The sequence below is a fragment of the Venturia canescens genome, chromosome 2 (genome assembly GCF_019457755.1).
Source record: "Venturia canescens isolate UGA chromosome 2, ASM1945775v1, whole genome shotgun sequence".
Taxonomy (NCBI): Eukaryota; Metazoa; Arthropoda; class Insecta; order Hymenoptera; family Ichneumonidae; genus Venturia; species Venturia canescens.
In genome coordinates this window covers 28958819-28986518 of record NC_057422.1, presented here as the reverse complement: position 1 = coordinate 28986518, position 27700 = coordinate 28958819, and the positions used below count along the sequence as shown (strand labels likewise).

The following is a 27700-nucleotide window of genomic DNA, read 5'->3' as shown; positions in this document are numbered from 1 at the left end:
GCCATTGTTGCTAATTTTCAGAATTTTCCTCTAATTTAAGAACTTTTAAAAATTTCGAGAATCAAGAATTTTTCTCTTATATCAGAACCTTTACAAATTTTCGATTTCGTCTCTTGCTAATGGCTGCGGAGTCAGAAGATAAACGTTTCAATTAATTTTTCATCCGTGGGCGATCACAATGACTTCTAAAATAAAAAATTCTTCTCTGATTTACAACTCAAAAGTAGGCGTAAGTCTCGCTTACGTGAACTTATCTTTAAGCGTAAGCCGCGCTTGCGTGTACTTATCTTTAAGCGTAAGCCTCGCTTACGATTAAAGGTAAGTTCACTTTGTAAGAGATTAAAGAAAACATCATTGGTAGTACTGACATAGTCTGACTTTGCGTAGTTCTCTTACTTTAGAGTTTTAAATCAGAGAAGAATTTTCTATTTTAGAAGTCATTGTGATCGCCCACGGATGAAAAATTGATTGAAACGTTCATCTTCTGACTCCGCAGCCATTAGCAAGAGACGAAATCGAAAATTTGTAAAGGTTCTGAAATCAGAGAAAAATTCTTGATTCTCGAAATTTTTAAAAGTTCTTAAATTAGAGGAAAATTCTGAAAATTAGCAACAATGGCTGATTTCAATCCCAACGAAATCGTTGATATGCTCCTTACACGCAAACGCACTTGCATTTTTGAAACTTATTATGGCATATTCAAGAAATAAAGTGACAGATACACTGCATGTTGAAGTAAATCAAATAGTGTGATTTAGTATGTCTCCATGGTTATACACAGACAAAATATTTTATCACATCCAAAAATTATCAGGCGTAGACTAACACACATGAATTTTTTAATCCATAATGCCAATCGTAAATATGGTCTGGAAATACTCAATATACATATCGCTTCATCATGTTGTCAAACTTAAGGAGTGTTCATTGTATTTCAAAGATACAAATTTTGATATTACGAAAAATAAGCAACCAATGACTCATTGAAATAAATTTCCAAATTCATCATGCAACAATTCAAATCAATATCTATGTATTTACATGGCCCAAAGATTTTTTCAAACTCGAGTTTATAAACAAGCCATCATGAAAACTTTTTGTTATGAATTTTCCAATTTATTGAAATCAATATAAGGAAATAGAAATACGAATGTCACTCGAATGGTCTAGAGAATGAATAGAAATTGGTATGGATACACTGTAAAAGCTAAGGAGATGGGAAAAAGGGCCCGGTGAATACAACCAAACTAAATGAAGAAAATATGCCAACAATACATTGGATTAGACACTTTTTCTTGACCAAAGATTTTCAAAATTTATTTAAATTCATTTACATACAACCACGCATATTTTTTCTTTAATGTAATTACACAACATAAAATTCCTGTTTGGAAAGAACGTTTGAGTGGTTATAATGAACGAACATTTTTTTCTCATTAATATTATTATTATTACTCAACACTATATATCACGTCATTAATAATATCGATTCCTTCCACTTTACAATAACCATTATTATTTTTTTACACTATCCGCACGCAACAGCACTCTGGGGATCATAACCTCAAACGTCAACATGAAGTGAAATCTCGCAAATGTGCGATCTGCGTATATATTACGATAATTCCACAAAACAACTGTAATTTCTGAGAAACGTCTGTTTTTTTCTTTTGTTCACTCAGTCATTAACTGTACTTTTTTTTACAATCTTAGCTAGTTGTACACTGACACTCGTCTTTCGATCGAAATTATGTCTGCTGTTAAGCCCGCTACACACGGTCAATAATATTGCACAGTAATATTGCACAATAAGTTTATATGGTGTGTAGTACGCCATAAATTTAAGATAGCTCAAACTTCTGTTCAATGTCAATGATTGCGCAATGTTTCAATACTACATCTACACGTTCAATAATATTGTGCAATCACCTATATTGCACAATATTATTGACCGTGTGTAGCAGGCCTTACCGTGCTACGTCTTTTTATTTAAATGGTTGCTGTACTGCCGTGCTATGTTCTGAAGTTGTCGTCAGATTTCCAATCATCAACAACCAATTTCAACAACCAATCATAACATCTGTAAATGGATGTCGTCAGATCCGATCAATCAGAAACTCGAGAGGATCAAAGTGTCTTTGTGTTGTAAAAATACAGACACATAAATTCCAGAATGTGTTGGTAACTTTTGCATAATCTTGAGCCCGTGCAAAGTTTTTTTCTCAGCAATTACGCCACCGATCATGCTGATTGTGGGTGGAATCGAAAGAGAATTTATTAACTAATCTCCCGTTCAATTTTCAAAGCCTCAGATGGCTCAAGAGTTTCGTAATGGAACAAAATGACATGCCAATTTTACGCCCACCACCGCGAATCGTTTTATTCAGAGAAAAGATAGTCTCGGCGAGCTCGGGCCAGCAGACGACAGGGCTGTCAATGTACTTATCCCGAGACTCTACCGAGTCTCTTGATCTCGGACCGCAACCCGCTTTGCACCGTGCTGTTGGGTTTCCAATAAGCATAACATATTAGAGTACAAGGAAAAAAATCGGCAAAGTCCAAGAATAGACTTGTGACAAAATATTTTCAGTACAATTTTGACGAAAAATAGGTCTTTTTTCGTGGAAACCGACGTTATAAGCAGAAAATCATATCCCGTCCTCCAACCCGCTTGCGACCGTCCTCTTGAGTTTCTAATTGACAAAACATATTAGAATACGAAGAAAAAAATGGGGTAATTATGCCGAATCACGGCTCCACTTCAAAAAGGGTCCAAATTTTTTTTTATCATTTCCTAACACTAGTAGATGGTAACCCATGCAATATTAAGGAGGCGCATGACTTTTAATCCTTAAAAAAAAAAAATTACAATTAGTAGCAATATTTAAGTTAGCAAGTTCTGAACGGTAAACAAAAGCTGTACACACACACACGCATACGCACACATACGCTACACAAAATATAGAGCGAACATGGCGTGATGCACGGTCCGTGATTCCAAAGTATGGACGAAGAAAACACTTTATGAGTGGATATATCGCTGAATTTTTGTATCGTTGAAAATTTCCAGACCATACAAGGCGTTTGCACCATTTGCTCAAAGCAATTGCTGATTTTTTCGACACATCATTGAAAGATGATGATGGAATAAACTTCTATCTCGAGATGTGTGTGTGTGTGTGTGTGTGTGTGTGTGTGTGTGTACGTTTACCAGTCACACACTATACATCACTTACTACATTACAATCCTACACCACTTCATATTATCATTTCTTTTATTTTTTTAAGAGGTTAAAAGTCATGCGCCTCCTTAATATTACATGGGCTATAACTTTTTGGTGATAAAGAATGGTATAAAAAAAATTGGAGCTGTTTTGAGGTGGAGCCGTGATTCGGCACAATTACCGGAATTTTTTTCAATTGACTTAGCTGTTCGAATCAAATAAGAAGTATGAGGCATCGGTTTCAAAAATGATTTCAAGCGCGATTTTTCAGTTTTTTATTTTTTACTTGTTATTTGATTCTTTTGACACTTTAAAAAATAGATACAGATTAGTTTTTTTTACAGATAATGTTTTTTCAGGATTTGTGAAAATTTTTTCGAATTGTTCTGTATTTTTTTTATAAAATAATTTTTTTGACAATTTAAAAAAAAAATTTTTTTCAAATTTTTTTTATGGATGGATTTATCAGCAAACGAGGAATCAACAATGTACTGATCCCAACGTTTTTTTTCCTGAGGAAAGTTTATGGTTTGATATCACGTATTTTTTCTCAAAAGTTCCTTATTTATGTTCAATTGACTATAGGATTTTAGTTTAAATTTCTATGAATTATTTATGATTTTCGGCTTATAACGTTGGTTGTCACGAAAAACGACCTATTTTTCGTCAAAATTGTATTGGAAATATTTCGTCACAGGTCTGTCCTTGGACTTTTGCCAAAATTCCATCTAATTTACGTGCAGCATTAAAATTTATTATATCAATTCGAGGCCAAGTATTTTCTAATCAATTGAAAAAAGTTACCATTTGAGTTACGTGCAGCATTAAAATTTATGATATCAATCGAAGGACAAGTAATTTATAAGTAACTCCAAATTTCAACATTATTGAATTGTTCTTAGAAGCTTTTAAATCTAAAAAAATCACATGCAAGCTAGCCATTTCTTACTCTATGGTGGCAGAGACTTATAAGAAAATCGATTCTCTTCAGACTTTCAGGAGATTCTGATATTATTCACAATATTCGACGTCGATTGGATCGATACAAATTATGATTAAATATGAGTTAAAAGTACTTGTCCGGCCCATCACTTTCCATTGAAATTGTTTATTCAAATAAAAATCAGGGCTTTTCTAGAACTGATGGAGCACAAGTATTCATGCAAGAGAGAATTTAGAGAGTTATCTTCAAGTAATATTCCCTTATTTGCACTAATTTAATAAGAATGGAAACGAATTGTCCTGTAATATACAAGTGATGTTATTGTGTATCGATAAATAAAAAAATATTTTGCACATTAAATATGTTCAAGCTTCCAAAACAATTCCCCAGTTTGTATTGTAATGACGGCAATTTCTACTTCTTCCAGCGAACGAATTGCATTCGGCATAATTAACCTATACTATTATTAAGAACATTTAACTAATAATAAATCGCATTTCAATAAATTTCGAACCGGATTCTCCTGTACAATTTCGTTTTTTTTATAATTAATTTTTATTTTAATGGAAAGTGATGGGCCGGACAAGTACTTTTAACTCATATTTAAACATAATTTGTATCGATCCAATCGACGTCGAATATTGTGAATAATATCAGAAGCTCCTGAAAGTCTGAAGAGAATCAATTTTCTTTTAAGTCTCTGCCACAATAGAGTAAGAAATGGCTAGCTTGCATGTGATTTTTTTAGATTTAAAAGCTTCTAAGAACAATTCCATAATGTTGAAATTTTGAGTTACTCATAAATTACTTGTCCTTCGATTGATATCATAAATTTTAATGCTGTACGTAACTCAAATGGTAACTTTTTTCAATTGATTAGAAAATACTTGGCCTCGAATTGATATAATAAATTTTAATGCTGCACGTAAATTTGATGGAAGTCTTTTTAATTGTTTTAGCTCTTCGAATAAAATAAGAAGAATGAGGCATCGGTTTCCAAAATGATTTCAAGCGCGATTTTTCGGTTTTTTATTTTTTACTTGTTATTTGATTCTTTTGACACTTTAAAAAATAGATACAGATTAGTTTTTTTCAAAGATAATGTTTTTTCAAGATTTGTGAAATTTTTTTTCAATTGTTCTGTATTCTTTTTTATAAAATAATTTTTTTGACAATTTAAAAAAAAAAATTTTTCAAGTTTTTTTTATGGATGGATTTATCAGCAAACGAGGGACCAACAATGTACTTGTCCCAATATTTTTTTTCCTTGGAAAAGATTATGAATTTTTAATTTTCGATAGAAGAACCTTTTTGTATAAGAAATAATAACGTAACAATATATGTTCTATGCAATCCCGTGAAATTGAATTAATGAATAAACGCAAAAAATATCGTAAAAACAAGAGGCAAAATAAAGTTCACAAATTCTTCGAACCATAAGTGTACAGATGCAATAAATTTAAAATGATGCCCAGTAAAAGCAACATATTGCTGAGCGGTTGTTGTGTGGTCTCAAAGTGCGAACTGGAAAACATCAGTTCCAATCATTCCAGCTGCGTCTCCAAATTTGTTGAATCGTTGAGATCTGTTTGGTAAAAAAAAGTATGTTAAAGTATCATTTCATCCAACCTGATTTTTCTGGGACACGCGTAAATAGATCTTCGAGAACCACGAAGATGCTTGTAAAACGGTGTTGGACTTCTCATAACCGACATAACATCATTCAACAAGAAATTGACTTTATCAGAATACATTTGACTGCGAGATGATTGATGTTATTAGAGTAAACGTAATATATAAATGATCAACTCTCGAACCAGTTCACTCGGAAATATATAATGCGAATCCTAACGGATCTTTTCGATTTTAAACACACTGTCCAGCGAACCGCAAATCCTTCAGTGTTTTTGCTTTATACTCAATTCAGTGGCAAATTATATTTTTCACCGATCTTATGTATGAATATAATTTTTTTTTTTGCCAGGAAGATCTAATATTCGTGTTAATATGTCACAGTATATAGTGACTTTTCCCGCAGCCAATTTTGAGGATTCTATTCACGCATAAGATATAGTTCACGATACTTTTATGTGTTCCGTAACCCACGTGTAAATGTTCAGTCTTTATTTCCGTATATTTATACTGTAATTTTTCAAATTTTACAGCTAATTGCATTGTCAAGTTCCTGCTCTGCCCTTCCGGATGCAGATGATTCGATAATTCGGAAACTTTATCAAAATTTCTTGCGAAAATTGTATAGTTTCTTCGGGTATTTTCAGAAGAACGAAAAAAAAAACTAAAAAAATTTCATGTTACAACATTGTTTTGCAAAAAATAGATATACGTTATTTCACGTTTTTCATTTTCCATCTACTTTGTTGTTTGAAAATCTGAATAATCTTACGAAGTTTTCAATCCCTAACTGAAAATAGGAACCGTGTTTTCTTGTGTGAGAATTAAAAAATTTTCTACCATTGTTGCGTCTCTCGGGTATCGTGAGGAAAAACTCCTCTTATATCTGTGGCATTTTTAATGGAAAGAAAACTTTAAGATGTATATCGCAACCATGAGTGCGAGAGAAATAGCTGCAAATTTTGAAATCGAAATTCTTTAACACAGTTCGACCGATTAAAAAAAAGCTTTGTCAGCCTACACAAGACGATCGCAAAAATCGGCTGACAGAGCTTTTTTTTAATCGGTGGAAATATGCTATAGAATTTCGATTTCGAAAATTCCAAGTGAAGTTAGTCGACTGATTGATACTCTTAAATTTAGTTGAGGTAGTCCAGATATCAGAAAAACACGTTAACAAACGTCAAACAAATAATATTTTCTGTTCATGAAACGGATACCCGAAATGCCGACCAAACGGTATACTTATTTTGCTACTGCTTCATGCAAATTGGTATAAATCTCGTACGCGAATTACTTCAAAGGCTGATAATCGTGTTTTTCATTTTTTTATTTATGATTTCATTTATATCTGTTGTCATCTATTTTTCCATAGCAATTTCGATACAACAAAAATGACGCAAACGCAACGGATTCTAAGAAAGAAAAAAACGAAAATATGTTTTAGGCTCACAATCATTTATTCATGGCTATAAAAAAAAATAAAAATAAAAATAAAAAAAATAAATAAAAATATAAATAATAACGATATTGAAATTTTTTAACGAAACATGAGACGATTTATAAAGTTATGGTTTAAATGACATAATAAGTATAGAGCGAAAGACAAATGTTTGTGTAATTACCTGTAGGTACGTCAATTCTTTCTCCGGAAGAACGTAATGTAGGTACTTTCCGTCTATCGCTATTCGAACTGGTTCGTGAAACGACCTCGATGCTTATTGAAGGCATACCGTTCCCGGTAGTATATACTGCTCAAAAATGATTCTTCTCTCATGGCTCGGTATTCGGTCCGACCGTTACCTTCACTGTGTATAAATAAGTGCAATACAATGTATATAATAAAAATGAGGAGCAAAGGGGGCAGGGAGATGGGGCGACGGAATAAAAGTGAAAGGAAGTATTATTATAATAGAGTGAGTAGTTGAAATGTGGGTCATGACTCATCATTAAGAGTGTTGAAAAAAGTTTACTACCTCAATTGTTGTTAGCTCCTTTTTGTGTATTGCGAGAGTGGAGGAAAAAAATAATTTAACGTTAAAGGACGAGTATCGAAGAAATAGTAAGATACTACGTTAAGTGCAATGACTACCCGCGACATACCTTCGAAGAATTCGTAAACGAGTTTCATGCATGTCAAGCACGCAATGCGTTGTAAACGTACACGCCGGGGAGAGGATCGATCGAAGAAAAAGTCTTCGGAGGTAGTGGAAAAAAAACTCATGCGGGAATTGCCCTCAGTAGGTGGTATAGTGAGCAGCCAGTTCAACGCAAACTGCATTTGATCCCGGTCTTGAATACTGCAACTTCCGTTCTCTTGAAATCTTACGAATAACGGATATTTCATCGGAAACAGTTTAAAAATATTGCATAAATGATTTTACCAAGCAAGTTTTAAAGTTTTGGGAAAATGTGACGGGTATTACAATTGGAAATGGCAGTACATGGGAGTGTTACAAAAGCAATCAAGTTCCATTGATCATTGATTTACCGATGATAATTTATTAAGTGAATAAAAGTTAATCTTTTGATTCTTCAATATTATCATTAAAAAAAGCTACATCACGTGCATTACGATTATTATTAACGTACGCGATTATGATCTTGACGTACACGTGGATACGTAGTTTTATTTTCGTTGCTATCACTTCATTAGCAAGTTGTAGCATGCTTACCACGTTTCCAGCGAACACAGAATCGAGCGCTGAATATCTCAAAAAAGTTATGCTTGAGCTTCGCGACATGAATTTGCCACCCTCTTTTTTTGCGCCTGAACACTCCACCGGATCCTTTTACTTCGATGTCGATGACAGACATTATCTCGCTAGTAAGCGACACTCTGGAGACAAAAGGCAAATTCAACAATACTTGAGCAACGAAAATGGTTTGGCCTTACGAACCTCGCCACTTGAAACTGTCGCGAAAAAAATTCGACCAGCTCATCTTGATGCAATTGTCTCTGATCAGGTAAATAACTTTTCATTGAACACCAATGAAACATTCTCAAACGGGTCTTTGTCGTTTGTCACATATATAAAAAGTCAAACAATTTTTTTGGTTAAAAAGAGTAATACCATTCTAAATACGATCCAACGGTTTCAGGCATTTCTACAGTCAAAATTAATATTTCATAATTATTCCATAAATAAAAATAATCATAATTAATTATTTCTACTTAAATAAACAAATGGATTCTGACTATTTTTGTTTTTCCAACGAAGTTAATATTAAGAAAATTGAATACTATTCAAACGATAGTATTTTCATGGCTAGATACATGTATGTTATGTTACAAAAATACAGAGTAACATTCCTCCTCATTTATTTCGATTTTGTGAGACTGATTTTTTAATTGGAGTGCTACTCATTTATATAAATATGTGTATGAGGGTGCTTCAAAAAAAAAAGAAATTTTTTCCTCGCTCTTACTCCTTCAGATTTAGTATTCGATGAAAAAAATATCGTGTAAAAAAATCAGCACTCTAACTAATTTCTTAGAGGTCGCTAATCTCTCTTGAATTTCCCATTCAATTAACATGGGGAAATTTTACTTTTCGGCGAAAGTGAAAATACTCGTAAGCGACTCAATATTTTTGCGATTTACGCATAGTACCTTAGAGCTGATTCTTTAAGCTTTATTATACCCTACGATAGAATATAATTATCAACTATCTAACAGGCATCTGAAAAGTAATTTTTTTTCCACTGGTAACAAGTATGATTTTTTCTTTGTCTTTTTCTACCCAATTGACTTATTTTACATTGTTGATTGAAAGGCATACGTACGTAATAAGTAAGTATTTGTAAGAATATTGTAAAAGATCAAAAATGAAATCACCACTATTTTAAATTTTTACCAAAATTAAAAATATGCAATCGTTGAAAAACTATTATATGACTTTGAATAAATATAATAATATTAAATATGCGAATAATGAAATCGGAATATTAAGGAATAGAAATAGAAAATAAAGGAATACTCTGGGGTAGGGTACAGTAGGCACAGCCCCACTGATGAGTCTGCTACTGTACCCGAGATGAAACGCAATCCTAAAACCATTCTTTTCACATCGCAGCTGTGGCGAATCCTTCTTTACCAACAAGCTCTCTATAAACCAATTATAGAGAGAGCTCGTTGCTTGCTGCTATCTTCGCTTCCGTTAGGCAGTTCTGTTCCGCTTCGACTTCTTGTGTTGTCCTTATTGCCGTAAATGGTAGAAATTTGTATATTCCTTTCATTCCTTTCACGAACCCGAATATTCTACAAATTACTGATTTTTAATTTCAGTAAAGTAAAAGTGCATGCGAATAGAATGACAAAATTTCAGGTGAGGTTATCGAACATCTAATAAAGAATTAAAACTTCAAAACTTGTAAAATTTATGCGGGAGCTTACGAAGATTCCATTATTACCACGTTTCTATTTATTAATTCATATACTGAACCTTATACAAATTGCCCCACGGATAGATGAAAATGCAAGGAATCCATAGCGAAAGAAATGAAGGGTTACCGAATGTTTAAAAGAGATATTAACGGTCGGAAAAATGGCAGAAGCGGAAGCTTTTTGTATACAACCGCGACTTCTCAGAGGTTAGGAATCAGTCAGTTTTCGAGTGCCTCATATTTGTGTCACGAAATACGCTCATGCGAAAGTAATACCTTAACATTACGGTATTTGATCGCGTCAAATAGGTTCAAGATGTGCCAAAATTAAACAAGCTGTTACCAGAAATTAACATAAATGGCAAAATTTCTATTTATTACAGCATATGCTAGATTTCGTGTTTATAATCTCAAAACGTTTTGTCTCGTTATTTATTTTCATATACCTGGACATTTTAAATTGTAATCAATCAATAAATTGTGAAGATCAATAGTTTAGAGCACTTTCGATGTGTGTACGGAATCGTTGGATGGGCACGGAACACTTTCGGTGGGTGTGTGTGTGTGTGTGTGTGTTCTGCCCTATTTTGCTATTGTGCTATTTTGATTCAGATATTTGGTCCTGGGACCTATCATCACCTAACCGGGACTCGGCGTCCTTAATTAATCGCCGGAAATAGATTGTCGCGTCAGCTAAACGCATTCAAATATTCATTTTCATGGCGTGTGATTGCACACACCCTACGTTTTTTCATGTTTTTATTTCAAGTCGATACAAAATTAGAGTAAATTTGTTACGTGTAATTCAAAATGTCATTGATAATACCATAAGTGTGAAAAAAGGGAAATTGGAACATTTCAAAAATTCACCGCTCACTCACCAGCTAAAATCCATTCTAAAACTGTTCCGTGTTGTTTGGGTATAGAATGCGGTATATTCCCTGAAAATTTCAAACCATTCCACTCAGGTGGAAAAATTCTAAACTGTTTCAAAATAGCGATTTTTCAGAAATCAAGTAGTTTTGAGAGGCCATGTATAAAAATGAAAGTGGTAATACAAAAATATTCATGAATGCAGTGATAAAATATACCTAGATGAAAAATTAGAGGCGAAAGACGTCTACGTGGAAATTTATCGCTACGGCCGCGTTTCAAAAATGCGCGATATTTTGTAAAAATAGTAATTTAAGAAAAAGGTTTTTATTTTCAGATTTTTCATTGATTCAACCAGATTTTTGTTTGAATTGAAAAACTATTTTGTTTTCAACATTAGAAGGTTCAAGAAGAAATATGTAGCTTCATACGAGTCTTTAAACCTCATAGAGTTCGCATGAAAAAATCATGAAAATGAATTTTAAAAATGACTCTTTAGGAATTTCAAAAAATTCTACAGCAGTTAAAATTTCATGAATGAACTTCAAATTTGGGGGATTATCTTGTATTGTAACCTACTTTTTGGGAAAAAATCAGTAGCCAAATGGTTGACCCGAGCGCGCTGGCTGCGGTCGAAAAGTAATGCATCTGCCCATATTTATGAATAAACAACGAAGGTTATAAAAAGTATTTGAATTTGATGATTGATGAAATTCTGTGACGATCAATTATTTTTTTGCATTCATCAAAAAGTTTTTATTAGTTTAATTTTTTTAATAATGTAGAGATTAAAATATAGTTCTACTGAGACAAGCTGGCCGAATTGCCGTTTCGACCGTGATTAACATAAAATTTTATTCTGAACGGAGTCAGAATAATGATAATAATGAACAACCCACTGAAACACGAGATTCTTGAATTTAGTGCACACATGGATGACCCTGTAGCCTACATTCCCTCATCTTGGGGACATTTCGCAGCATCTGGAACCGGTTTTTATTCCGGATGACCCTTCGTGTTGTAAATGCATGTGGTTCATTGAAATTTTACTAAAGGAAAAAAGTTAATGAACGTTTTTTATGTACATGCCGTTAAGCAATATGTGGAGTATCAATTTCCAGTCTTGCAAAGTTCATCCAGCTTGACTAAGAACTGCCGCTAAACTACATAGCGATTTGTAATTTCTTGTTGGAATGACTTGTGATTGTGAAAGATTCGCAGTGCCTATGTTCATTGTAGTGGCACTGACTTATTTCTTCTCAGTGAATACCTTGATCCCCGTTTTTCTTGATTTTTCAAGGTTCACGCTCCTAGAACTTCTTCACAGCAAAATTTAGCGGAAATTCCGGAAATGTCGAATTTGAAACTTAATACTGCTATTTATAAACACCCGATCGGAAAAGGAAATGTTGGTAGCCTTAATGCACTTGTCGATGTTCTTCGCCACAGACAATTACAAAAAATCATGACTAATCAGTTGGAAACTAGATCACCTAATCCAATGTACAGTTACTATTTTTATCCGCTGAAGACTGTCATGAACGATATTCGTCACGGAAATAATTTATTTCCGGCAATGGTGAGCTAATTATCTTAATCTATTATCATTTCTATCGGTTTATCAAATGTTCATGGAATTCACAGCACATTATCATTTTTTCATTTCTAGTAAAAATTGAAAAAAAATTTTGGTAAAAGTATATAAAGCGATCCCTCTTACTTTCCGACGGGGAAAGGAGAGAGAGAAGCCGTCCCACACTCACCTGGTCCACACATACATCGAAAATGCTCTGAACCCACCCAACGATTTTGAACACACATCACCAGATGTTCCCGACCAACCCAACAGCTTCGCACACACATCAAAAGTGTTCCGAACCTATCCTACGATTTTGAACACACATCGAAAGATGTTCCGGATATACGCGCGATGTTTGTGCGGATAATCGTCGGGTGCATTCAGAATACGGTCAATGTGTGTGCGGAATCGTTCGGTAGGTTTAGAGCACTTTTCGACGTGTGTACCAACCAGAGGTGTGTGCATGGGTGCGCGCGCGTGTGCGTATGCGAGGAGGGATCTCCCCCACCATTTCCTTCTCCTCCCCCCACTACAAGTGGTGGGTCACTTTGTATATCGTTACCAATTTTTTTGGTATCTCAAACATCATACGATTTTTTCGCATTAGTGAGCCTGCAATTTCATTTATGTACAGCACTTGAGGCCAGAAACTGCTGCCTCGATGGAAAACTCACAAAAAGATATGGGTAACCCACTGTTTGTGGCAATCAGCGGATTTATTGGCATGGCTATCTTGTTCATGATCGGTGTTTTGTTGTTCCCACGTCTTACGGAATTTCGTTCTCGGTTTGCCGAAGATGATAAATTTCTCCATCTTACAAAAACTGTTGGCGAAGCTATTGATCATCACAATTGCTCGGCTATTGATTCTTCTTACACGAATCTCGACGAAAGAATTCGAGTTTGGTGTCCACCTGTGAAAATACCAAGGTAACTAAATCAACTATTGAAAATTCAACCGTTGTCTATATAAATCTGTAGTAAAGAACAAATAATGTGATTTCTCACATCCCAATTTAAATTCAAACAAGCCTATAAGATCGTTACCTGTAATTTTGCATCGATTTCGAAAAATGTCATATTTTAATATAATTTTAACAACAATCACCATTTTTTACATACAATGCGCAACATTTGGAGTGTCTCAGTTTTAAGACTAATGAGAATTCCTAATATTTTCTCACTCTTGTCTCAGAATATTAAGCAAAGATAATTTTTTCAATGTTTTTTAACATTTTCTATAAGAAATACGTTCAAAAATGTAAATCTTTCAGATAACTCCTTTCTCTTGGAAATGAGCATGCTATTTCTCGACAAAACCAATTTCTCATCAGCCTAAGTGTTTTATCTGTTTTTAAAAGATTAAAAAAGTTTTCATGTTTAACAAATGATTATTATATTATTTGATTATTATATTATTATTATTAAAGTTGTTGGTTTTTTAGGCCTTCATCAGTAGTGCTACTAACCAAAAAATCAGCACTGCAAAAGGAAGCGAAGAGACGAAAAAAAATATTCAAAAAGTGTAAGTCTGTTGTGTGCAAAAAAATTATGAACAAAATGTTGTAACAGGAAATTATTTTTTATTGCAAATAAAATATATACCGTCATAATTTCTCCCTTAAATTATGTGCAGTGTGCGTGTCTCCGTGTTCGACTCGAATTTACTGTAACCATAATTTCAATCGTTTCGACTTTATGTAGGACACAAAAGTCTCTCTCTCTCTCTCTCTTTTTTTTTGTCGATTTAATTAACCAACAAATATATATATTGTAACGGTACGTTTGTGCTAGTGCACACCGTTACGCGTGGATTCGAGCAATTCTATGTTAAAGAAGAGCGGGCATGAAAGAAAAACAAAAGTAAAATGAAATTAGATTTAAAATAACAAATGATTTATTGAATTTTGAGTGTTTTTTGAATCAAATTACAAAAATAAATGATTTTTGTTTCGAAATCGTGATTTATTAGATTTTATTTCGCATGAATATTTTTATTTCCGGTATTTTTCTCCACAAAAATAATTTTCGCAGAATTTGCAATGAATTTAAGCTCGCTTTAATTTGAATAATAATAGTTAATAGTTTCGCCTGCAATAATAATTTTTCAATTAATCTCGCCAACGCTGGTCTTGATAAATTTTAAATAATTTTATTTGATAATTCGATCATTTGATGATTTGATAATAATTGAGCTATAAATTTATGAACCCACTTTTTGACTCTATACAATACAAATTAATTGTTCGAGTGGATTTTTCTTGTTGATCTCACTCTTTTGACTCGATATAATTCAAATTAATGATTTTTCGTGAGTAATTTTGTTTTGAATAATTTTGTTAGCTCAATTTGAAAAATAGTAGCTGATTTGAAACTGTCCCGCTTGAGAATAAAGAAACTTGCTTGGTTTTAATAATTTTTAATGAATTTAATCGCCACTCAGAAAGCAATAATTCGTTGATGGAAAAGAATCCACCCAGAGATCTTGAGACAGAACGAAACCAAACTGTCCCGGCCCCTCTGGCACGGAAAGGTAGGAGTCCTACCCAAGAATCTTGTGACCCAACGAAATCGAACGGCCACGGCCCTCTTGGATAGAGAAAGGATTGGAAATCTACGAGGAATCTTGAGACAGAACGGAATCGAACTGTCCCGGCCCTCCTGGATAGGTCGGAAACTTTCACCTAAGAATCTTGAATTCAAACGGAATCGAATGAACCCGGCCCTCTTAGCGTGATAGAAGAAAGGTGTTATTTTTCAATTCTGATGAGTGGGGTAATAGCGATGTTATTATGCTCTTTGTTTTTAAAGCTATTTTCATAATGAGCGAAAGATTTTATGTTTCTTTATTCTCGCTATTATGGCGAGTACACGTGGCGAAATCCAGAGGCAAGACTGGCTTTTGGTTATCGGCATGCGAGTCGAGCTCTCAAGGATTCGAGACGTGACTGGCTCTTTGTTTGCTCAGAGAGCATTATTTCTTTAGCGAGTCTAGCGTGGCGAGATTCGAGACGAGACTGCTCTAGGAGCTTCTGTGCTCGGGTTTTTATACCCGTCGAAACAAAGGAATAATGATAATAATTAATTTGGACTTTGTCCCTCTCTATGATTTGCTGCGCGACTTAATCTCGAACCAGGAACTCTCACTCTGAATGCTTTGATTGGTGCGCTAACTCCCCCGCGTGGGTCCCAATTAGCTGAGTCGAGCTGTAGTCACACTGCGCATGTGCAAGAACTTAACAGTTTTTGATCAATTTTAATTCATTTTATAACTTTCCCCATTATTTTGTTTTATTCTCTATTAATTTTGTGAATAACAACACTTTTATTTTATTTTAATTCATCGTTTGCTCGGGACTACGCTTATTGCACGTGCCTGTTGAAAGTAGGTCATCGCGCATGCGCACTTTGCACTCGATCTCGCAAAGAGAAGTTTACTTAAAAATTTAAATGATTTTAATCTGAAATTTTCATCAAATTGTTCAAAATGTGTTTCTCTAATGATCCGCATTAATTTTCTGAACAAGAATAATATTATTTATTTATAATATTTATAATATTATTTATTATTTAATCGTTATTCAATAAAAACAAGAGTTAAGAGAATCTAGGGAACTTTGTTGAAATGAAATTGAGTTGGCAGCACTGAGCGCCTCGCTTCCCGAGTGTGGCTTCGCGAAGTGACAGTTTTCCAACATGGCCGCCGATGTAAACACTCATGCGTGCCATATCGTCGATTTAAAATAAAATAAAGTTCTTGAGTCGGTGTTTCGCTTCAATATATATATATTATATTATTATATTATATATTATATTATATTATATATAATATATATATATATTATATTATATATATTATATTATATATTAATATATATTATATATATATATACTGTGACGAAACACTCGAACCCGAACCTAACCTCGAAAAACATCGCGACGCGGCGCGATGTTTTGACCGAGCGCGTACAACGACCGGTGAGACGCGTCACTGCTGGCCGGCGGCGGCCGTACTGGAGGGCAATACAAAGGCCCGATACAAGCGGCGGAGCACGACACTAGCGGCGCCGCGTATTAAAAACTCTAACTATTATATTTTTTTGTTTTGTTAATTAAAATTCAACGCGATTTCGTAAAATATTGTAACTAGGTTCAAATGAAGCGGAAAATTATAACGAATCGAAGAAAAATAAGGAAAAGATTATTTCTTTTAGAAAATTGGTGTCAATTCAAATAAAACAAGACGCGTGTTTATGACGCATGCGCGGATAGAGCGTTAGGCTATAGGACGCGTACGTGACTTTTAGCAATTGTAATTATTCGAATCATATTAAAACAACTAACAATGTTAAAAAATGAAGAAAATTAAATAATAACGGATCAAATCGAAGTTTTTGTTATTGAAAATCGGAACAAGCTGAAAATCATAAAAAGCGGTAGTCCGCGCATCGTATGTTAGCCCGCGCAACCAACGGGCGAGCGTGAATCATAGCAACGGATTTTGGCAAGCAACCTAACCTATTATCCTAATTTTTCCTGGATGCCTGGAATCTCGGAGCGATTCGGCGACGTTTCAATCCCAGAGTCCAGGGTCCGCACCTAACCTCTAAACTTTCCAAATTTCCATTGCACGGGATCTCGGAGCGATTCGGTGACGTTTCAATCCCAGAGCCCGTGGACGGTAAATAACCTAACCTTGCAGATGCTCAGGATCTCGGAGCGATTCGGTGACGTTTCAATCCCAGAGCCTGGGGTTTGTTCCTTAACTTAACCAATTTTTATTTCTTGTTGCTTGCTAGAATCAGGGATGATTTTTCTTGTAAATTGATTTGTAAATTTGTAAATTCTCTTTTTAAATTAAAAGTTGAAACTAATCGAGTCCGAGTCAAACAAAACCGAGATTTCTGTAAATTTTGTAAATTTTGTAAATTTTAAATAATTCAAAAGGCCGCGGTACGAATTTAAGGTTATATTGCGTCAAATTAATAAATTTCTTTTATTGTATAAAATCGAAACACGATTGAATTATCGAAACTATTATTTTGAAAATAGGCGAAAAACGCGTAAATTAAAAATTGTTCAAATTTGAAACGGCGAGTGAAACAAAATTTTTCACAATTGGCGAGCGCGATCGCGAACATTTCACGACCACAAATCAAAAACGAATTTATCCTGTGAAATCAATCAAAATTGAATAAATCGGAATTGGTAAATTCTTCAAAATCTAAATTCCGCGTTCTCACGTTTCTTTCATACCTGCTCCTTTTAAAATTAAGATAGCTCGAACTGATGCGTGGCGGCGTTCAGGCCAGGTCGGCAAGAGCGTTACGTTACAATATATATATTAGGGTGGCCGCAATTCGGGTCACTTTTTTTTTGCAAATTCCTTTGCGGAAACATCATCAACATCAAAAAAAAAATGTGTACCAAATTTGAATGCTCTAGGAGAATTTAAACAGGTGCCACCGAAGAGTTGAAGTTTTAAATGCAAAACACGTGTATTTATCAAACTCATTAATCAATTGTTTTCTGCCTCCCATATTAATGACGATAGAAATCTGAAATTTGGCACACTTGTTGTTCATATTGAAGGGTACGAAACGGAATTTTTTCAGATTTTTCCGAAGATTATTTCCGCGATTTTAACTATTACAAAGATGACCATATTTTTTAATTTTTTTAGAACTTTGATTACGGTCAATCAAAGCACTTTTAAACGTCACTTTGATGCATTTAGACAATGTTTAAGCCGAAATCAACAGTGTATATTTAACATTAACTCATCAAAACCCGAAATTGGGCGAAAATTCATCGATGAAGCGGTCCAAACAAAGTCCCTCTGCCAGGGGTTGGAAAAGTTTTTTGAAAATTTAACGTTTTTTTACAATCCGCCAATCTGTATATAATTTCTTAACTTTTGCAACACACTTGTATAAACTTGGCTCAAGGATACTAGCTTTTTCCTAGAAATACTTTTTTTTCTTTAGGATCATTGAAGTACTTTATTATAAACTGTAATTTATCTAACGCATATTCCAAAAAGCACTTCCAACATTTTTGTAATTTACTCGGCATTCTAGTTCGAGAAATTTGTGAATTAACGTTTCCAGTAATAAAAATATTTGTCACAACATATTTTCTTGCCATCACTGTTCACACTTTTACTAGTAGTGCTCCATTCACTCTAGTAGCACGTATAATGTGTATTGGAAGAAGTACGGAAGGTTGCTTTCTGCTATGAGGTGAATTCGCAAAAAGAAAATATGACGCGCCTTTGTCTTGATCTTTCTTAGTCTGTATATGCAATACTCAGTATACGTGCTACTACAGTCGGTGAAACACTGCTTATTACGGTACGAGCAACGATGGCATACGAATTACGAAAAAATATTTTTTTTGATTGGTGATCTTGATTCACAAATTGTTGGAAATAAATTACCGAACCAATTGCAAGTGTTGAAAGTGCTTTTTTTCAACATGCGTCAGTTGAATTACAGTTTAAAACAAAGTGCTTCGATGGTCGTGAAGGAAGTTTTTATTTTCTGGGAAAAAGCTGGTATCCCTACGTTAGACTTATATAAGTGTATTGAAAAAATCGAGAAACTGTACGGAATTTGGCGCTCCACACAAAAACGTGCTGGGAAAAAGTGCAATGAAGCCAAAGAAGTGGATTTCAGACTAAAAAACGAGTCCCTATTTGATATCGCTGCATCTTCAGAAGTGCTCAAAGAAATCGACGACGAAAGAGTAACTTTTTTGCAAGACTAAAGGAAACCAGGACGAATCGGTTTCATTGGTAATATCCAAACTATACACGATGAGAATATCACCGATGAAGAGATTAACTTTATCCTGGAAAAACGCAAACAGGCCAAATACGAAAGAGAACAAAGCAACATTGGTAAGAAATGTGATGAAAATATATTTTCCAGTTTTTATAATAACTAAAACAAATAATTAAAATATTTTCCAGGCGATAATGTTGAGCTGGTAGACAGCAGCCAAAGTACTCAATCTTTTTCTCAACGGAGTAATTTCTCGACTGAATTTTTTAATCAAGATAATACGGAGATTACTGGGCCATCGCCCTCAAAAAGATTTCGGGGCGCAGTAAACATTATTAGTGAGAAATTAGTCGCGACTTTAGACACATGTTTAATTTCCGATCGGAATTGTACGCATCATAGCTGCAGTAGCAGAGTCATATGGATGCGATCTCAATACGCTTATCATCAACAAAGTGTCGATCCACAAATATCGGGAACGAATCCGTAAAAAATGTGCCGAAAAAATTAAACGGATATTTCCTTCTTGTGAACTACGTGCCCCGGTGCTTCATTGGGATGGAAAATTATTGCAAAATTTTTCGCAAAGCGACAATGTCGATTGCGTGGCTATTATAATCACAAACGAAGGAAATGAACAAATTTTATCAATTCCTGCACTCGAAAATGGTTACGGCTCAACGCAAGCAGGTGCCATTGCCGAGGTAATGTAAATTTCGTATTCAAAGTCGTGTCCATTTTATAAAAAAAAAAAAAAAATGACCGTGCATCACAATACTTGAAATAATAATTTAAGTCAACTATATTTATTTAAAAAAAGCCCCAAAAACCGTCTTATTAAAATATCTGGTTTCATGCAAACGTTCTAATAGTTACCGTCCATTCACTACCACATCTCTATACTTGTTAAGCTTCTTTCACTATTTGAAAAAAAGATTACAAAATTCGTTTTATGTTGAGAAAAATTAAAAGAAAAGGTAGCATGAAAGAAAATTTTCCGAGCACTGTTGTGCTGTTATAAATTCCGATGCGAGGGTTTTTTTTTCTCGTTTTTAAGTCCCCTTTGGCCTTATATTTATAGTTTTCATGTATCTTCACAGGTCCTTCAAGATTGGGGACTTACTGATACAATTAAGGCTCTCTGCTGCGACACTACAAATGCGAATCTTGGTTTGAGAAAAGGTGCTGCCGTACTCCTTGAGCAAATAATCGGTCGTGATTTGCTATATCTTCCATGCAGGCACCATATTTTTGAAATCGTGTTAGGTGGAGTTTTTGATGCACTCATGCCTGTGTTGTGCCCGTACATCGCACTCATTAAAACAAATTAAGCCCTATCAGCGCAAACGCAGCAATGATGAAATATCGATGCTCCCGAACGAGCGCATCGACCCTCGATGTCAACATCGAAACTTCCATAAGGAAATCTAGGTTATATTCGCACGAGAAGGGGAAAACCCCCAAATCTATAAAATTATCGACTAACCCAAAATACGACAGTCTTTGACGAGAATTGTAACGATTGGTCTCGAGGCAATAAAACCTCGAATTTGTAACTTCTTAAATAAACTTATTGTTAACTTGTAAAAGTATCGAGTTGGAGTTCAGCTCTTTTGGCCTTAATCCCTTAAATACTCGTCCTTGATAACGCGTCCCTTCGCGACGGTCTTCGCGGACACAACATTGGTGGCAGCGGTGGGATAGCCACTACTCGAGAAACGCGACACGTCTACGATAGTCAAACGGAAGGAACTCAAATTGCTGAGGAGGATCGATAATTCTAGAAAAGTCGATAAATCGAACGGACGTTCGATCACCGATCATCGCATCCAAAGCAGACCGATCTACGTCAAGATTCAACCCAAAATACGACTGGAGCTGGAGCGGAAGAAATTCAACACTGAACGTCTCAAATTACCGGGCGTAAGCACTATTTCGCGTTCACTCAATTCATTTTTCGACGATAAACTCGACTACAATCGCGAAAGAAAAAACGAAATCACCTCGCAAATTAGAAGGCGACGATGTAGCGTCCAATCTTTAAATCGATCTCCGACATCGGAAGACGATTATTTAGACCCGGAAAATACGCCGGAAAATTCGGTAATAGAAACCACAAATCCCTTAGTATCAACAATGGTTGAAACGGTAAATTTAGACACAACGGGAGATAATCAGAATTCCGGAAATCCCGGAAACAGTCCAAATAATAATCCCGGAAATCCTGGAAATAATGGCGAAAATAATAGAGGAAATAATTCTCAAAATTCCCCGCCAAATCACTCGCGAACTAACAGACTTCGAGGCTCAATGTCTCTTAAAGAAGCGCGTAGTTTAATTCCTCGATTCGATGGTTCAAAACCGGAAGAAGCGCAAGAACTTGTAGATTCTTTTGCTCACGTCAATAAACATATTTTAGAAGAGGACCAAGAGATTCTCCTGGAATCAGTTTTAACTACTAAATTAACTGGTAAAGCTCGAGTAGAAGTACGATATAAAAATATTCCAGATTTTGAAACATTCAAATCCGTTATGTTAGAAATATTTTGCGGTACGAGAACCGTAGGAGCCCTTCAAACAGAGTTGTATTCTTGCCGACAAAGATTTAATGAATCAGTAAAAGATTTCGGAAGAAGGGTAGAAGACACAATGATGGAACTAAATGATGCAAGCATAAAAAAGCACTCGACAATGATCGAACAAATGGCGGTAGAAAAACACATACGCGAAGTAGCCCTTTCGAGTTTCACGCAAGGTCTCAAACGCGAATATCAAACAATTATTAAAGCTAGAGCGTACCCAACCCTTAACGAAGCAATTACAACCGCGATAGACGAAGAAAAAATACAGCAGGGAACTCGAAGAGAACCCGAAAGTAATACGGTTACTTGCAATAGGTGTAATAAAAAGGGTCACATTGCTCGCGACTGTAGAAGCTCAGGAAATAGGAATGGAAATCATGGTAACGGAAACAATAGTTTACCGACACCGAGTCGAAACATACATTCTGTCTTCTGCGATTATTGCAAAAAACCAGGTCATGTCTATGATGACTGCTGGAATAGGAAAAATAAAAATGGCGATCAAAGAGGAAATAATCGGAATAACCAAAATAGAAGTCAAGGAAACAGAGGAAATAATAATAATCAAAATAATCGAGAAAATCAAGGAAACAGGGGTAAAAACAGAGGTTATCAAAATAATAGACCGAATAACGGTCAAAATAATAATCAAAATAATCAAAATCAAAATCAGTCAGGTAACGCGGAAGAAAAGAAAACAATTGGGTCACTGAACCCAAGTCCCCTCGAGCGGACGGCTTCGCGAAACAATACACGCGTCAGCTGTTTGGAGGCCGAGCGAGCTACAGGCTCACCCACACCTCAGGCAAACCAAACGCGAATAAAACTCGAATTAAATTCTTTCGGTTCCTGGGGAATGGCTAGCGATTTTTACATCACGTCACCGCACGCTATAAATTCAGCTCTTCTCTTGAAAGCTGATACGGGAGCCCAATGTAGTATAATAAAAAAGTGCGTCCTAAGAGAAGATACGGAAATTATCGATGAAATCGTCGAAACTGACCAGCGTAGGAGGAAAGGCTGTCAACGCTCTGTGCAAGGTAATCATCGAAATCGAAACACCTGCCGTCAACATCCTTCATGGGTTTTTCGTCGTTGACAACGACGTTCCAATTAAAGCGGACGGAATACTGGGACTCGATATTATCAAAAAACACAAAGTCGACATACTGGGTGGCCGAAGAATTAAAATTTACGGTCACGTCGAACCGTTGATCAACGGTTCGGGAAAATTAAAATTACCTCCCCGTTCCGAAAGCGTCCACTACGTAAAAGCGAAAAATTTAGCAGTAGGATGCGTATCAGACCGCGAAATCGAAAAAGGAGTAAAAATAGGGCAAGGAATAGTCGCTGAAAAAAGAATGACTTTTCCGATCACTTTTCTAAACACTCTAGATCAGGAAGTCAGCATAGATAGACCCACTCTAGAAATAGAAGAAATTGATGGCGTTATTGACCAAGAAAATGCCCCAAATCTCAACGTGGAAAATTCTCCCATTGAGGAAATCTACGTTGCCAACGCTGAAGAAAAAGGTAACAGAGTAAGTCAAATAATCATGCAAATTGGTGAACATTCGCACCTCAACAAAGAAGAAGAAAATTTTCTACAAGAATTTTGCCAGGAATTCGGAGATGTACTCCACCTGGAAGGAGAATCATTAGGAAATACGAGCTTAGTAGAACACCGCATCTACACGAAAAAGGACACCGTACCAGTCATGATTCGACCGTACCGACTGCCCGAGAATCATAAACAAGAAGTGATGACTCAGACGCAGGAAATGCTTAAAGCCGGAATAATTAGGCCAAGCAGAAGTCCGTGGAACGCGCCAATACTGGTTGTTCCTAAAAAAGCAGACGCTCAAGGTAACATTAAAAAGAGAGTCGTCGTCGACTTCAGAAAATTGAACGAGGTCACCGAGGGAGATTCTTACCCTCTGCCCAATCTCACAGAGATCTTGGATCAATTGGGAAGAGCAAAATACTTCACCACACTTGATCTTGCCTCTGGATTTCATCAAATTCCGATGGCGGAAGAAGACAAACAAAAAACTGCCTTTTCAACTCCGTTGGGCCACTACGAATACAATCGAATGCCTTTCGGATTAAAAAACGCACCACCGACTTTCCAAAGATTGATGGATGCTGTTTTGGCAGGTCTTCAGGGTCTTAAATGTTACGTTTACCTGGACGATATCGTAATACACGGATCAAGTTTCAAGGAACACAACGAACGACTACGAGATGTCTTCAAACGGTTGAGAGAAGCTCGATTAAAAGTACAACCGAAAAAATGCCAATTCCTGAGAAAAGAAACGCAATATTTAGGTCACATCATCACAGAAGTGGGAGTGAAACCCGATCCGGAGAAAATCAAGGCTGTAGAAAATTTTCCCTCGCCAAAAAATGTTAAAGAAGTCCAATCATTCCTGGGACTCGCAGGATACTATAGGAAATTTATTCAAGATTTTTCCAAACTCGCAAAACCATTAACAGAGCTGACAAAAAAGGACATAAAATTCGAGTGGAACGAGCATACGCAAGCAGCATTCGAGACATTAAAAGAAACACTCAGCACCGCACCAATACTTCAATATCCCGACTTCACGAAGCCGTTCGTCGTTACCACCGACGCATCGGACAAGGCGACCGGAGCCATCCTATCGCAAGGAAAAATAGGGGAAGATTTACCAATTTGTTATGCGAGCAGAACGCTAAATAAAGCGGAAAGAAACTACTCAGCAACTGAAAAGGAAATGCTGGTAATCGTTTGGGCCGTAAATCAATTCCGCCCATATATTTACGGTACGAAATTCACTATCGTTACCGACCATCAACCCCTCACCTGGTTATTCAACGTAAAAGATCCAGGCTCCAGATTAATGCGGTGGAGAATAAAATTGGAAGAATATACATACAAAATTGAATATAAAGAAGGAAAAAAGAATACAAATGCTGACGCACTGAGTTCAATCGCATCAAAACGCATGAATCAATCAAGCGCATTCAAAACAAAAACGCAGATCAGCTGCAAAAAGGAGGGAGGGAAAGGCCGCGAAAAATCAGAGCCGACGCGACTCCATCTTCATCAACTACTCCAGCCTCTTCGGACAATCAGTCCAGCCCTAATCATAATGGTCGACTTGATAATCAGCCGAGTGTGGCTGAAGATAAAAATGAGACGCCCATAGTGGACAGCGACGAAGGAGATCACGAGAGTGAAACCGAACACCTCGACTCTGACGCGACGAACCTGTCAGAGAGAGAGAGACAGAAAAACAATACTACAAGAGTATCACGACACGCCTCTCGGAGGACACCCCGGAGTAAAAAGAATGACTCAACGAATTCAAGAAAAGTATCGTTGGTCAGGAATGAAAAAGGAAATAAAGGAATATGTAGAAAAATGCGAAAATGTCAGAAAACCAAAGTCATGGAATCAAAGCGATCCCCGATGATTATCACCGACACTCCAGAAAGAGCATTTGACATTCTAACAGCACAATGTTTATTAACAAAATTTTCCGAAGCAATGCAGTTAGAAAATCAGGAGGCACAAGAAATAGCAAGAGCATTGACACACGGATCATTTTCCAACATGGACCTCCCCAAACCATTCTTTCCGATCAATTACTAATTTAATCGAAAAAAAAAAAAAAAAATATTCCAGATTTTGAAACATTCAAATCCGTTAAGGATCGAATTTTCTGAGCGACGTTTTTAAAGAAACGTGCAAATTATTACGCATCAAGAAAATTCAAACGACCGCATATCACCCAAACAATTAATTAACTACTCAACAAAAGCAATTCCTCACATTACTAAATTTTTAAACTTTCCAACAAACATCAAAAGTAGCGAAATGACTAACCTACTAAAAACTGCAGAAATTACTAGCTGCACAGCAAAACTACGATTTGTTTTAATCACAAAATTACCTTTGATCGAAAATTCTATTCTAAAAATCAACAAAGTATATCCACTACCAACAAAAATCAATGAAAATCAGTTCCAATTCATAGAAAATACATCGAAAATAATAATCGTAGATAATTACAAAAAAACGTATTTAACAATGTCTGAAGAAGATTTAAACAAAGCGAAGAAAGATGACAACGTCTATTATTACAAACCTAAACAATCAATGGAAACAAAAAGCGACAATACACCAAGTGAAATAGCAATATATTTAGGACATAATCCTGAAAATTTATCATGTGACCAACGAATTGTAAAATTAGAAAAAATATTAATAATCGCGCTGGAAAAAGAAGGTAAATGGCTATCCGTAGTCCCAAAACCCAAAAATATTAGAATCGATTGTAAAAATAAGTCCACGACACACGAAATAATCTACAATACAGGATTACTGGCTTTGGACGGAAAATGTTCCGCCACATCAATTAATTTTCAATTCTTTTCTTTAAATGAACTACGACAAAATGAATTTATAATATATGTATCATTATATAACTTAACAAGCGCAATTGGAATGGTAAACGCTAATCACCCTATTTTCAATTCCAGTGTACCATCAAAAATAATTATCAACCTACTAGAAACGAACGCATTAGGAGAAAGAATCGAAATCCTTAAAAAAAAAAATTAGATGAAGAACCGAATATTTGGACACATCCTTATCACATAATTGGAAATTACTCTCTAAGTGCCATTAGCATGACTCTGATCATTATAATAATTATCATTTTAACAAATTTTAAGGCAAAAAACTTCGTCAATGAATTCGATTAATACAACAAACTAATGATATCGAACTATCCCTGACTTTCGTGGCAAGACCAAAATTCATAGAAGAACTTGCATCTAGATCTACTGATGATAAAATTTATATAACTAAGGCACGCCCAAAAAACAAAAATAATGCCACACAAAACGCTTCATTATAACCTAAACATAATCCTACTAAAAGTGGAAAAGGAATTAAAAAAGGAAAAACATATTCAAGTTTCACACAAATTTAATTATTTTAATTCCGTGCGAAAAATAGCCGAAATAAATTTCGTCTCCCAAAGGGGGGAGGGCTGCGACACTACAAATGCGAATTTTGGTTTGAGAAAAGGTGCTGCCGTACTCCTTGAGCAAATAATCGGTCGTGATTTGCTATATCTTCCATGCAGGCACCATATTTTTGAAATCGTGTTAGGTGGAGTTTTTGATGCACTCATGCCTGTGTTGTGCCCGTACATCGCACTCATTAAAACAAATTAAGCCCTATCAGCGCAAACGCAGCAATGATGAAATATCGATGCTCCCGAACGAGCGCATCGACCCTCGATGTCAACATCGAAACTTCCATAAGGAAATCTAGGTTATATTCGCACGAGAAGGGGAAAACCCCCAAATCTATAAAATTATCGACTAACCCAAAATACGACAGTCTTTGACGAGAATTGTAACGATTGGTCTCGAGGCAATAAAACCTCGAATTTGTAACTTCTTAAATAAACTTATTGTTAACTTGTAAAAGTATCGAGTTGGAGTTCAGCTCTTTTGGCCTAAATCCCTTAAATACTCGTCCTTGATAACTCGTCCCTTTGCGACGGTCTTCGCGGACGCAACAACGTATTTCATCACTATTGTTGTATGTTGACGATGCGTATGGATGATGAGCATGAACCTCATAATGTATGATGGCTTCATCAAACATCACGGGTGTCTGGATGTTTACGATTTCT

At 35.6% G+C, this 27700-nt stretch overlaps 1 protein-coding gene and 2 long non-coding RNA genes across 6 annotated transcripts; 2 read left to right on the top strand and 1 right to left on the bottom strand.

Moving 5' to 3' along the window:
* Nucleotides 1-5358: 5358 nt before the first annotated feature.
* On the bottom strand, nt 5359-8014 carry LOC122406626 (uncharacterized). Of its 2 annotated transcripts, XR_006260024.1 has the most exons (4): nt 7903-8014; nt 7776-7793; nt 7425-7607; nt 5359-5752 (listed from the first exon to the last, which is right to left on the bottom strand). It is a non-coding gene; the product is annotated as an uncharacterized lncRNA (long non-coding RNA). The 2 variants fall into 2 exon arrangements; XR_006260023.1 differs by having other exon boundaries at nt 7776-7933.
* A 39-nt stretch (nt 8015-8053) lies between these two features.
* On the top strand, nt 8054-14263 carry LOC122406619 (uncharacterized). Of its 3 annotated transcripts, XM_043412177.1 has the most exons (5): nt 8054-8766; nt 12359-12637; nt 13272-13323; nt 13435-13567; nt 14083-14263. In XM_043412177.1, exons 1-5 carry the CDS (start codon nt 8398-8400, stop codon nt 14204-14206), a joined length of 957 nt encoding a protein of 318 aa, XP_043268112.1. In that variant the 5' UTR covers nt 8054-8397; the 3' UTR covers nt 14207-14263. The 3 variants fall into 3 exon arrangements, with proteins under 3 accessions (XP_043268112.1, XP_043268111.1, XP_043268113.1); XM_043412176.1 differs by having other exon boundaries at nt 8063-8766; nt 13272-13567; XM_043412178.1 differs by lacking the exon at nt 8054-8766 and adding an exon at nt 9962-10127 and having other exon boundaries at nt 13272-13567.
* Nucleotides 14264-17940: 3677 nt separating this feature from the next.
* LOC122406581 (uncharacterized) lies at nt 17941-20833 on the top strand. The gene is made up of 3 exons (XR_006260013.1): nt 17941-19538; nt 19611-20126; nt 20523-20833. It is a non-coding gene; the product is annotated as an uncharacterized lncRNA (long non-coding RNA).
* Nucleotides 20834-27700: the final 6867 nt, after the last annotated feature.

What these genes read in the sequence shown, in the direction of transcription:
- LOC122406619 (XM_043412176.1), top strand. Translation starts at nt 8,398, where the DNA reads ATGATCTTGACGTACACGTGGATACGTAGTTTTATTTTCGTTGCTATC. An exon ending in ATGCAATTGTCTCTGATCAG is followed by an intron (nt 8,767 to 12,358) that starts GTAAATAACTTT and finishes TGATTTTTCAAG; the next exon opens with GTTCACGCTCCTAGAACTTC. An exon ending in ATAATTTATTTCCGGCAATG is followed by an intron (nt 12,638 to 13,271) that starts GTGAGCTAATTA and finishes ATTTATGTACAG; the next exon opens with CACTTGAGGCCAGAAACTGC.